The sequence below is a fragment of the Scophthalmus maximus genome, chromosome 8, assembly GCF_022379125.1.
Source record: "Scophthalmus maximus strain ysfricsl-2021 chromosome 8, ASM2237912v1, whole genome shotgun sequence".
NCBI classification, from domain to species: Eukaryota; Metazoa; Chordata; class Actinopteri; order Pleuronectiformes; family Scophthalmidae; genus Scophthalmus; species Scophthalmus maximus.
In genome coordinates this window covers 537,501-549,819 of record NC_061522.1, presented here as the reverse complement: position 1 = coordinate 549,819, position 12,319 = coordinate 537,501, and the positions used below count along the sequence as shown (strand labels likewise).

Genomic DNA, 12,319 nt, shown 5'->3' with positions numbered 1-12,319 from the left:
GACTCTGTCAGATAATAATCCTCAGTTATTGTTGGACGTTTGAGGAAACCTCGGAGGGAGCGTTGAGGGACAGCGTCCTTCAGCCTGACGTTCAAACTCAAAACTGTTGATGCACATTGACACGTGTCCGACAGTGAAATCTGGCATCTTGGTTTCCATTCTGTTCTGACAGTTCATGTTCAGTGGTGATGAACAGCTGAACACAACCTGCATGCTCATCGACTCGTCTTTCAGGTCTCAGCTCCGTGTCCAGTGAAACTGTGAACCTGAATATCGAACCAACTTGTTCCCTGGATCCCGTGAAGCTTTTCATCTGCTCACTGCTCGAATGGAGTCACTGTCGACTTCGCACTTTCTTTGCTCTGCATGTGTCAGGGACATGAGGTCAAAGGTCAGAGGTCAGCGACCTCACAGAGACGAACGTTCACACGTCAAAGACAAAACTCTTCACTTGGTTTTCTCCGACCGTCCCAATAAACTACTGCAGTGAAAATAACAGAGTCTGGAACATCATTTATATAACGACGATCAGTGACTGTATATAAAGACGATCAGAGTCTGTATATAAAGACGATCAGTGACTGTATATAAAGACGATCACTGAATGTATATAAAGACAATCACTGACTGTATATAAAGACGATCACTGACTGTATATAAAGACGATCACTGACTGTATATAAAGACAATCACTGACTGTATATAAAGACGATCACTGACTGTATATAAACACGATCACTGACTGTGTATAAAGACGATCACTGACTGTATATAAAGACGATCAGTGACTGTATATAAACACGATCACTGACTGTGTATAAAGACGATCAGTGACTGTATATAAAGACGATCAGCGACTGTATATAAACACGATCACTGACTGTATATAAAGACGATCACTGACTGTATATAAAGACGATCAGAGTCTGTATATAAAGACGATCACTGACTGTATATAAAGACGATCACTGACTGTGTATAAAGACGATCAGCGACTGTATATAAAGACGATCACTGACTGTATATAAAGACGATCACTGACTGTATATAAAGACGATCACTGACTGTATATAAAGACGATCAGAGACTGTATATAAAGACGATCACTGACTGTATATAAACATTATAAACAGTTTAACAGTTGGTTTAAGCTGATGAAACCTTTATTTTGAAAATATACCAGTAAAGATGTAAAGTAATGAATAACAGTATTTCAAGGTTTTGTAAAAAGGACACGTCAATATGGAAATATGAATTTATATTTTCACTATGCAACATATCAGCTAATGCCGGTTTTAAAGAATTGCTCGATAAATCAAACAAAAGCAACTTTACAAACTCTGATGTTAAATAAAGATAAGAAGAAGAAGCAGAAGTACAGAGGCCTGTTCACAGAGAGTTATGTACTAAAATATTTAGAGCCCGACCGATGTGGATGTTTGGGGCTGATGCTGACACCGATTAGGGAATAAAAAAATATATAAACCAATACAACTTTAATAAACAAAAATTCATAAGATGTCGTTATCAAACCCTTGTGACAAATAAATGTAACTGTGTCTTGATATTTTACAGTTAATCATAAACTTTATAATAAATAAAAAGGAAACACAAATATATTGAGCTTCAATTAAGAAAATAAAACGTTTTTTAATGTAAAGTTTAAACATCTTGTTTATTGTGTTAAATTAAAGGGTTAAATATAATTGCTGATCCTGAAATAATGACATTTTATCGACCAACAGATTTATCGGTCAGGCTCCAAAAATAATATGGTCTTGACGTCTGAGGCTCCGACACTAGAGGAACTCCATATTTGGTCAAAACAGCCTTAAACTTGTTTTGTAATAATTTCATCATGTCGTCACATTCTGGGAGATACACTAGTGAATAACTGTGAAAAGAAGAAACAAGGGATTGAACCTTTAAACACTAAAAACATGAAAAGAAAGTTTGTGGCCTCGTGGTTCAAATACATAGATTCAATTCCGGCCTTGATCAATGAAACAAGAAAAACTAAGAAAATATTACAAAATGAAACCAAAGGAATTCCACATGTTGTGGATCGGTTCATGTGATCGCAGGAGGAAGATGAACGACGGTTCTTCTTTGAACTGAGGCTGAAAAACATTGTCTGGTTTTAAACGACGACCTTGGACAGTTTTTCGCTGAACGAGTCCGGAGGTTCACGTGTCCTGACGGACTCGTCCGTGGTCGGCGGGTCACGCCAGGCTCCGCTGCCGCGGCTTGATCCTCAGATAGAGCTGGGAAATAAAAGTGGAGAGTTCCTGATTAAAACATGAATTACTTACATAAGACTGTTTAGTATTATCAGAGCTGCTTTTAAACCCGGTTACGCAAGACGAGATTTAGGGACGACTGGCAGAGTCGATGGTTGAATTCCCTGTGGACTTTAGTGTCCGGAGCAGGACGTCGCACCGTCTCATATAATGTACGGGGGTGACAGAATGACGGTTCAATGATGGTTCATTTAAATTCTGTCACCAGCCTTCGACAGACTGTAATCTCTGGTGTAACTGGATTCAATTAGACCAATCAGAGCGACGCATCCTTAACTGCAGTGCATTCAACACCACAAGGAATTTAACAGACCTCTGCACGTCTGTGGCAGCCATCTTTGTGTCCTTTCAAACACGCCCCGTTTTAGTTAAGTGCTTGTGATTGGCCCGACCTCTCAGTGAGGGAGGGGCCTGTCCCATCTGCAGGAGCCAATAATAATGAGCGTGTTGACTGATCTGGTTTCTAGGCAACATTGAAGTGGAATTCGAGTTGATTGACTTTGCTGCTGCAGAAAATCCAAAAACATTTGGACAAAACTGAAATTGTCTAATGCGACGTATGAGCAGCTCGATCAGCAGTCGGAGAGGAACCCGAGTCCGCTCACCCCCAGCAGGTTGCGGGGGATGTAGCCCTCGTGGTCGCCACATCGCGCCCACCACCAGTCCGTCTCCACCTCATCCTCCCGCCTCAGCACCGTCATGCAGTCGCCCTCGCCGAAGCCGAGCTCGTCGCCGCCCTGAGGCTCGTAGTCCCACAGGGCGTACACCACGCCGCGGTTCATCACGCCCATCTTCTCCTGAACTCCTGTCGAGACAAGGACGGGAGAAGAGCCATTTAAAACAGGGTCATGTCACTGTAACAGACATCATTATAAATCGTCTACACTCTGAAGGGGAGGAAACAATCTGATTAGATCCTAATTCCTTTGGGAATGACCCCAGTAAATTTTGTCTGAGTGACATTCAGTGTTAAACCCTTCAAATAATCCTCTGAACTCTTCAGTCAGGTTCTTACAATCTGCAAGAAGCTTCTTGTTGGTCTTGAACATTCTTGGTGACTTCTGAAACTCCCAGAAGAACCAGTTGAACTGGTAACATGCCTTGTACCAGTAGAGCTTCTAAAATGACCCATGAACCTGCTGTGGGCCAACAGACCCTCCTCAAATCTACCAAAGCTCCTATTCAGAACTGACAAATCCTTAAGGCTAATAAGATGTCCTGTCAAAGATCTAGATGTAACTGTCCATGAACTCCCTCCTGATAATGAAACACCCTCAGACCTGAGAGACCACTCTTCATACAACAGGACCTCTCGCACCTCATGGATGATTCCTGGACCTGGAGTTCATGAAATCCTGAACATCTGAATGTCTCAACTCCCTTAAAGGTTTCCAACAAACCTCTGAAGACCCAGGGAGTTTCCTTGTGGACAAAACTACTTAAAAACTAAAAAAATCTATTTAACAATCACAAACGAATCCAAAACTTCTTGGGGGAACCTCATCACCACCTTTAAAGTCTTCAAAAGTCTCTTGTTTTTGTGGAACTAATGAACTATTCTCAAACCTACTTGACAACTCCCCAAAATAAACTCAACGCCCTCAAGAAAAACCTCTGAAAGATTCCTCACAGTTCATCGTGTTGTCTCTAGCGCTCCCTCAGAGGTTTCCCAGATCTCCACAAGGAATGGTGGAACCTCCAAAAACCTGGGGAACGAACTCAAACACAGATGACACGTCCTAAAGGACTCTGGAAGCCCTTCACCGTCTTCTCAAATTTCTTCTCTTCATTCATGCAACCAATGAGCTTTCACTTCTTTAATCTACTTGAAAAGCAAAATTCCACTTAAGGCATTGAGGTGCCACCTTAAACATCTCTAAAGTTTCTCAATGTTGAACAGAGAATATCTTCCAAATTTCACTTTAGAACCAACACAAACCCCTTGTGGAACCTTTGTGTTCTCTCTCAGGAACCACCGTCCACCAGCCAAGCACAGTTTCCAGAGATCCTCCAGTGACACACATTGGGAGTTCTGCTCACCGTAGAGGAATTGGGAGCACTGTGCGTAGCCCTCCTCCATTTCTTCACATTTGTCGGCAGCGGTTTGCAAGTCACTGTAGGTGGTGGCGAACACGGCCGCCCCCGACTCCACCAGGAACTTACAGACCTGAACGTTGTTACAAGAGGCGGCGCAGTGAAGCGGAGTCCTGCAGGAAAAAAGGGTTTGAAAAGAGTTGTTCAAGCTGCTTGACGTCACAGCGTCTGTACCGACTGGACCGTGATGCGGTTCTGGTTCAGACTCACCAGCCGTCACTGTCGGCAGCGTTGACGTTGACGCCAAACTGAACCAGAAACTTGACGATCTCCGTGTGGCCGGCGCAGACAGCGTTGTGCAGCGCAGTGATGCCCTCGTCGTTCGGCATGCTGGGGTCGTCCACCTGCGAACATGTAGATGTCTAGAGTTGAGCTGCCGATGTCGATCATCTCGGGCCAATATTCAGTGGCTTTTAAGATTGTCAAGTTTAAAACATTCCAAATAATTTCTGTCGTCACATAAATCTAAAATATAATGGAGCTTTTGTAGCTCTATGGGTGATGCTTTGCACTTGCCACCTCCATTGCTGAGATCTGAGGAAACAAGGACGACAAACATTGGGACGACGAGAGTTTCAGACAGATTTACAAAACAAACATGTTTCTACATTAATCATTTCAATGTTTGTCGGGTTTAGTTCAATTCAGTCGACCACCAGTGAAGTGACTTATCCTCATAATGACCTACGTCGAGGAGTTTTTGTTTTAGCTAGTTAGGAGGATTATGCATTCACCATGGCATGGTAGGGTGCTAGCCGTGATGGAGCTTCATCATTACATTTAGCTTTAGGAGTTTCCTCTGAGGACAGCTGAGCCCTCACATGATGATTGATCAGTTCTTAAACGTTACTAAACTTTCTGCTTATTTGTAATAATTGTAGTAGATTTGTAGGTGGAGTAAAACTAGTCGGCCGTGTAACTCACGTCATAGATGACCCTCTGCACAAGGTCGTACTCGCCCTCCAGAGAAGAGTCCAGCAGGAGGGCCAGAGGGTTGAACTTGACCCGCAGGCCGTGGTTGATCCGCTCCGAGTTGACTTTGCGGAGGATCGACCTCTTACCCTGAGAGACAGGACGCAGAGAAGGTGAGGAAACAAGGTCATTGAGGTGAACTGATCTTTTAACAGAACAATCAATGATGTGTTGTTGTACTGAAACGCTCACCGGCGGCGCTGTGACCTGCCCCGTCACCTCCGGCGGCTGAAGAGCGTCGTCTCCCTGCTCCGCCTCCTCACAGCTGGGGTACGGTGGGGGCGGGTAAGGAGGGAACTCCTCTAGAAAGTGATGGACTAAGGCCGGACAACCCCCTTCCTCCTCCTCCTCCTTGTCCTCCAGAGGGGGGCACAGGGAGCGGCAGGAGGCGGGGTCAGAGATGGGTGAGCGCGGCAGCAGGGGGGGCGGAGTCAGAGAGTCCTCTGGGCTCTCGGCGAACAGCTGGATGTAGCCAGCTCCCGTGTCGTCGTCGACCCTGGATGTTACATCCATGCCGCCCATCCTGTCCTCGTGAACTCCGGGCTGAATGTAGGTCCCTCCTGGACCGACTGTCTCCATGGGGATGGTTTCCATGGCAGCTAGAGTGGTCTTCTGGTAGAGCAGCTTCTGGATGTTGGGTCCAGCCGGGCCCTCGGGCTCTGTGATGGAGCTTCGCTTCTTCAGGGGCCGGGGGGCGTGGTGCAGCCGGCGGCGCAGGGCCTCCAGGTCGGCGTCGCTGGGGTTCCTGTGAGGGTTGGACAGGAAGGGGAGGAGCTTGGTGGGGCTGAGCGGTCGAGGCGTGGCACGCTCTGCCGTCTCTCCACTGACACCTTCGCCGTTACCCAGGCAACTGTTGTCAGCCTCGTTGGACACATTGGACCCAGAATTCAGGGCAGTGATGTCTGAGGCGACAGACTGCTGCTGCCCCCCGCTGGCTGGGAGGACCGGTTTCCCGTACACTGTGACGAGGCAGAGACACTGATGTCAGAACAAAACCAATATATCTGCTTCAGTTTCTAATGTGAATAATAATAGTATTCTCCCAACGGCAACAACACACAAGTCAAGTCAAGAAACAGCTGCATCAGCGCACCTCGGGGCTGAGTGCGGGGTAGCGTGCCCTGGCCCCCTGGCTGGTAGCCCTTCCCCAGCGTGGCCTGCTGGGTGTACATGGAGTAGATGGATGAAGCCGCCACAGTCTGGGGCTTCTGCAGCACCGGAAGGGGGCCTTCCGAGAGGTCAGGGGTGTACGGGCGGACGGTGGCGGCCGGAGGGGTCTCCTGCTTGTTGGGCAGGGGGAGCGTGTTGCAGTGGCTAGAGAGGACGCCCAGAGCCCGGAGGTGGCCCCCGACCGGCCGGGCCTTACCAGGGAAGGTCCCGGTGCTGTAAGTGGACTTGGAGAAGGTTGGTGGGCCGGACGAGGAATACGGTTTGGGCTTACTGGGAACTGGAGGTGGCGCCGCCGTCTTGGACAGACCTTTACCAGAGGCCTGTAGAAAATCAGGGCAAACATGGAGATGAAGAAAATTATTCTCATATAGTACAGATATCCAGGCCTGCAGGAACGTTCATGACTGACAATGCAGATTTAACGACTTTGTCCCAGGTCATAGGACATGGGAAAATAAATGTTTCCAAAGGTATCACACTGATGTTTGTTCAAGTCTCTGACTCTTAATGAGTTTGATTTAAATTTGCTGAAAGTAAATGAGGTAAGTATCATAGTAGTAGTAGTACCTGATTGTCCCTGAGCAGGTTTTCAGAGGTGTGACTGGTCCGTGACGGGACAGGAGGCAGGATGTCGGACACTGGAGGGCCCGTCTGGTCTGTGAGGGTCTCACCACCTACAGGACAAAATCATCATCATGACAATCTTCAAATCACTGTCCAACAGCAATACCCTTTAAAAGGTCCCGACTGGTGTCTGCAGCCGTGACACAATTTAGCCATTTCATTTCATTACATTACATTCATTTAGCAGACGCTTTTGTCCAAAGCGACTTACAATAAGTGCATTCAAACATGGTGATATTACTCAAAGTGCAAAAGTTAACAAAGCGCATAAACATTCATGAAATATGCAAAGAAAGCTTCAAGTGCTATTAGTCATAAAGTAAAAGAAAGTGCTTTTTTTATATGTTTGTGTGCAGTATATTTAGTTAAATTTAGAAAAGTGTGTTCAGGGAGTATGGTGCAGTCTGAACAGTTTTCAGTCTGCGACAAAAGCATTGGAGAGATTCCACTGTCCTGACATCAGTAGGGAGCTCGTTCCACCATTGAGGAGTCAGGACAGAAAACAGGCGGGATTTAGAAGAGCGGTGGCTGCCAGCCATTCGCAGTGAGGGAGTGGCAGGGCGTTTGGCGGTGGTAGAACGGAGTGGGTGGGCTGGGGTGTAGAGTTTGACCATGTTCTGGATGTAGGAAGGGCCTGAACCATTCGCAGCACTGTAGGCGTGTACCGGTGCCTTGAATTGGATTCGAGCTGCCACCGGTAGCCAGTGCAGGGTGCGGAGGAATGGTGTGGTGTGGGAGAATTTGGGTAGGTTGAAGACCAACCAAGCCGCTGCGTTCTGGATGATTTGCAGAGGTCGGATGGGACATGCCGGCAGACCAGCTAGGTCTACAAACTACAATGATCTCCGGTGGCGGCCGTCGCCGGTGCAGAGATAAACAAATGATAACAAGGAAAAGGTAAAGTTATATCCAGACTCAACAAGGACCAAAAGACCTACAGTTATGAATTTAAAGAATTGCGTCCTGACAGACCTGAGTAGCGGCGGCTGAGGCTGGACATGCGAGGCAGGGTGGAGGCGTGGCCGTGACCTCCTCTGGATTCAGGAAGTGCTCCAGAGTTCCAGTCGGAGAGTTTGTTTATCTTTGAGGAGATGAAACCTGTTGAAGAGCAGAGGAAACTTTCTTCACTGTCACTAAACGACTTCTCACAGAAACTGTACCGGTCAAAGTGGCATCGCGGACGGAACCTGAGGCCGGTTTGACGGGTCGGGGTGGCGGCTTCAGGGACGAGTCGGGCATCGGCAGAGTGGCCGTGCCGTCTGGGTACGCCGCCTTCATAGGAGGCTCCTGAGGTCTCGTCACGGAGGACAACTGAATGTACGGCCCCACCGCCGCCACCCTGGAGCCCACGCCAAGCTGAGGGGCGCCGCCATCCGAGGCCACCTGCGGGGGAACCAAGACATTTGACCACTGCCTGTAGAGAAGATCAGATTTTCCTGATTATAATTGTATGTTGCTCACCGGCAGGTTCTCCTTCTGCTGCAGGGCGGCCTTCTTCTTCCAGAGCCGCTGCCGGAGCTCAGCCAGCCGCCGGTCCATCGCCGCCACCTCCAGGTTCCTCTTGTTCAGACCGTCTCTCTGCTGCTGCAGCCTGGCGCCCTGGTCCTGGTTCAGCTTGTTCCTCAGCTGAGGAGGAGGAGGGCGACGGGTCAGTGCAGGTGAAGAGCAAGGAAGAAGGCAACATGAGAAATTTACATTGGCTAGTTAGCCTAGCCTGCTATTGGCTAGTAGTTAGCCTAGCCTGCACCCCTATGCTCAGACCAGCCACACTCGCGAGTTGTTAGCCAGTTGATGTGATATTATTTCTGCCTTTGTCTTGTAACGACCTTGGACCTTGACATTTTCTGAAAGCTCTGAGTTTTGATGAGTTGTGATTTGTTTTATGACGTTTTCAGAATAAGGCGGCGGTCATGGAATTTCATTTTCCATTGGACTGAAAATTAATATATTGTATAGAGTTTACGGAACGCGTCCTACTCGGACAATCTCCTAATGAAAAAAAAACAAAGTCCGGACCAAATATTCCAGAGTTCATGTCTGAAAACAGCTCATGTGGTGTTAACGGGAGCAGACCACGTGATGGGAGATGTTACCTGCAGCTCTTTCCAGAGTCGCTCCAGCTCTGCGGTGGAGGGCGGGGTCTTGTGGTGGTGGTGAGGAGGAGGAGGTGGAGGAGGAGGCTCCGTCCTGTTGCTCCGCAGCTCCTCCAGCTGGTCGCTCAGCTCCTCCACCCTCGCCACCGCCGCCAGCAGCTCCCTCTGCTTCTGCTGGAACAGGCCGGTCATCTGCTCGATCTCCTCCACTGACACACAAACGGCAACATCCCGTCAGACCAGTGACACAGAAACAAGAAAACACTTCTATCATCATTTACGGCACCAGATTATATCTTTAGGAGATTGTGACAAACATTTCCAGGAAATTAAATGAGGAATCTGTGAGATAAAGCGTCTGCCTACGTTTCTTGCCTTCGAGCAGGCGTTTGAATCTAAATCTAAACTGGTGAACTATCTGCTCAGAACACGAGGAAACAGGAAACAGCGACTCTGGACAGATGTGATGAAATTGTGGCAGTTACAGTTAAAATGACAAGCTGTTTAATGTAAACCATGTGATTTCCATCACGATGACCCAGAGTCGGGGTCAAACCTCTGATCTCATTTAATCTGATCGGATATGATGTCTCCATCCCATATGTCCAAAATGGATTTTGAGTTCTCGTCTCTTTCCCCCGTTTCTCTTCCTGTGAAGCACTTTTGGAACTTTTATTTTGAAAAAGCTGCAAAGTGTTTTAAAAAACCCCACACCTCCGTCACACTGACCCAGTTTACTGTTGCTGAGGCGCTTCTGCTCCACCTGGCCCCTGAGGGCCCGGACCCGCCGCAGTTTGGCCTCCTGGTTGTGAGCGTTCTCTCTGAGCTGCCGCAGTCGCTCCTGCTCTGACGCATCCTGCTGCTGCTGCCGCTGGTCCTGCAGCTTCAGGTGTCGCAGCCGCTGCTCCTGCGTGAACGTGAAGCTCGAGTAAAACACACGTTCGACAAACTGCTGCTCTGCGAACATGCTTGCTGCTAATACTGTACTGATAGCTACTAATACTCTACTGCTAGCTGCTAATACTCTACTGCTAGCTACTAATACTCTACTGCTAGCTGCTAATACTGTACTGCTAGCTACTAATACTCTACTGCTAGGTGCTAATACTCTACTGCTAGCTGCTAATACTCTACTGCTAGCTGCTAATACTCTACAGATAGCTACTAATACTCTACTGCTAGCTGCTAATACTCTACAGATAGCTACTAATACTCTACTGCTAGCTTCTAATACTCTACTGCTAGCTGCTAATACTCTACTGCTAGCTGCTAATACTCTACAGATAGCTACTAATACTGTACTGCTAGCTACTAATACTCTACTGCTAGCTGCTAATACTCTACAGATAGCTACTAATACTGTACTGCTAGCTACTAATACTCTACGGATAGCTGCTAATACTCTACGGATAGCTGCTAATACTAAACTGCTAGCTAATAATAGTCTACTGCTAGCTACTAATACTCTCCTGCTAGCTGCTAATACTATACTGCTAGCTACTAATACTCTACTACTAGCTGCTAATACTCAACAGATAGCTACTAATACTCTACTGCTAGCTACTAATACTCTCCTGCTAGCTGCTAATACTCTACTGCTAGCTGCTAATACTCTACTGCTAGCTGCTAATACTCAACAGATAGCTACTAATACTCTACTGCTAGCTACTAATACTCTCCTGCTAGCTACTAATACTCTACCGCTAGCTGCTAATACTCTACTGCTAGCTGCTAATACTCAACAGATAGCTACTAATACTCTCCTGCTAGCTACTAATACTCTACCGCTAGCTGCTAATACTCTACTGCTAGCTGCTAATCCTCAACAGATAGCTACTAATACTCTACTGCTAGCTTCTCATACTCATACTAATATTCATACTGACAGCAACTAGCGATCACGTCGTGTTTAATCTGCGAGTCGATGCTCCTGTCAGTGTCTAAACCTCCGTGTGAGATGCTTCAGTCTGTGAATGTACGTTTTATTAAAACGTATTTTTCGGGGCTGTGCTGATTCTTTTAGCCCCGAGCGCAGCTAGCAGCTAGTTAGCACGGCTAGCATTGTTAGCGGAGCTGTGCGGTGTGTGTAGCTCACAGACTGTGTAAGGACGACATCGTGCGGTGACGGGGAGTTTACATTGTTTGTTAGTGACGTCACAGTGTGACAGGAAAAGTTAGCGAAACTTAGCGTATCACGTGACCAATCCTGCCGATCGTAGCTGGAGCAGATGAATATAATAAAACCCTCTCATACGTTCATGGTGTCACACTTTATAACACTGTGTTAATAATAATAATGATAATACCCTGGAGGCCAGAAGCTGCTGCTGGACGCTGATCTGCTGCTGCTGTCGAGTGGCCAGATCCTGCAGGTCACTCAGTGTCACGTCCAGACAACAGACCTGCAACACACACACACACACACACACACACTGACATCATTTGGTTTTGGACAGTGTGAGCTGGATCTGTTAGCTTTGTTTTCTGATCAGTTATTTGATGATATGAAAACGAGCTGTACTGTATCTTATCCTCTGACTCTCACCCCGTTCTCCAGACGTCTCTCAGATTTCCCCTGGTTCTTCTTCATCATCGGATCTGCATCTCGGGATCCTCCTGCCAACAGACACAGTTGATGCTGAGACTGATTTTACACGTTTGTCCGTCTCCGTACATTTAGGACAAAGGGCAACGAACCTCACAACTAGACTAAACATTCTGAGAATCAGGACAGAAATGTCCCCACCCTGAGAGGTCTCCTGCCTGAGGACGGGACGGACGGACGACAGATAAACTAAGAAAAAAACCTCCAAGAAATGTTAGTATGTCACTTTTATGTTAGCCCGTTAGCATGCTGAGGAAGCAGCGCTGAATGAATGAACAGACTGATGTTTGTGTCACTCCTGGAGGACTTGATCCCTCACTGGCTGAGGGATTGGCCCCCGGGGAGTTAAACAACCTGCTGTGGGGGGACAGATGTTCTCACCTGCCTCCCGGCCCGGAGCTCTCTGATGGTGCAGCAGGTAACGGACCTCCCCCCTCTGCTGCCCCCACCGCTGCAACACC

At 47.4% G+C, this 12,319-nt stretch overlaps 1 protein-coding gene across 12 annotated transcripts in view; it reads right to left on the bottom strand.

Annotated features, from left to right (window-relative positions):
- Positions 1 to 1,141: 1,141 nt before the first annotated feature.
- Positions 1,142 to 12,319, bottom strand: part of LOC118312786 (apoptosis-stimulating of p53 protein 2-like) — a 19,110-nt gene continuing 7,932 nt past the window's right edge. For 3 of the 12 annotated variants that reach the window (XM_047333717.1, XM_047333718.1, XM_047333712.1), the window contains 17 exons: positions 12,240 to 12,319; positions 11,799 to 11,869; positions 11,560 to 11,655; positions 9,968 to 10,160; positions 9,254 to 9,462; positions 8,622 to 8,786; positions 8,348 to 8,543; positions 8,133 to 8,258; positions 7,104 to 7,210; positions 6,460 to 6,856; positions 5,559 to 6,325; positions 5,319 to 5,456; positions 4,911 to 4,928; positions 4,605 to 4,738; positions 4,341 to 4,507; positions 2,906 to 3,105; positions 1,142 to 2,264 (listed from right to left, as the gene is read on the bottom strand). The exon at positions 12,240 to 12,319 is cut by the window's right edge and continues 34 nt beyond it. In XM_047333717.1, the coding sequence (XP_047189673.1) occupies positions 2,223 to 2,264; positions 2,906 to 3,105; positions 4,341 to 4,507; positions 4,605 to 4,738; positions 4,911 to 4,928; positions 5,319 to 5,456; positions 5,559 to 6,325; positions 6,460 to 6,856; positions 7,104 to 7,210; positions 8,133 to 8,258; positions 8,348 to 8,543; positions 8,622 to 8,786; positions 9,254 to 9,462; positions 9,968 to 10,160; positions 11,560 to 11,655; positions 11,799 to 11,869; positions 12,240 to 12,319 (3,106 nt within the window). In that variant the 3' untranslated portion in view covers positions 1,142 to 2,222. Of the gene's footprint in view, positions 2,265 to 2,905; positions 3,106 to 3,930; positions 4,007 to 4,340; positions 4,508 to 4,604; positions 4,739 to 4,910; positions 4,929 to 5,318; positions 5,457 to 5,558; positions 6,326 to 6,459; positions 6,857 to 7,103; positions 7,211 to 8,132; positions 8,259 to 8,347; positions 8,544 to 8,621; positions 8,787 to 9,253; positions 9,463 to 9,967; positions 10,161 to 11,139; positions 11,503 to 11,559; positions 11,656 to 11,798; positions 11,870 to 11,950; positions 12,094 to 12,239 lie in introns of those variants that run through there. The other 9 variants (XM_035637696.2, XM_035637687.2, XM_047333714.1 and 6 more) reach the window with 8 other exon arrangements.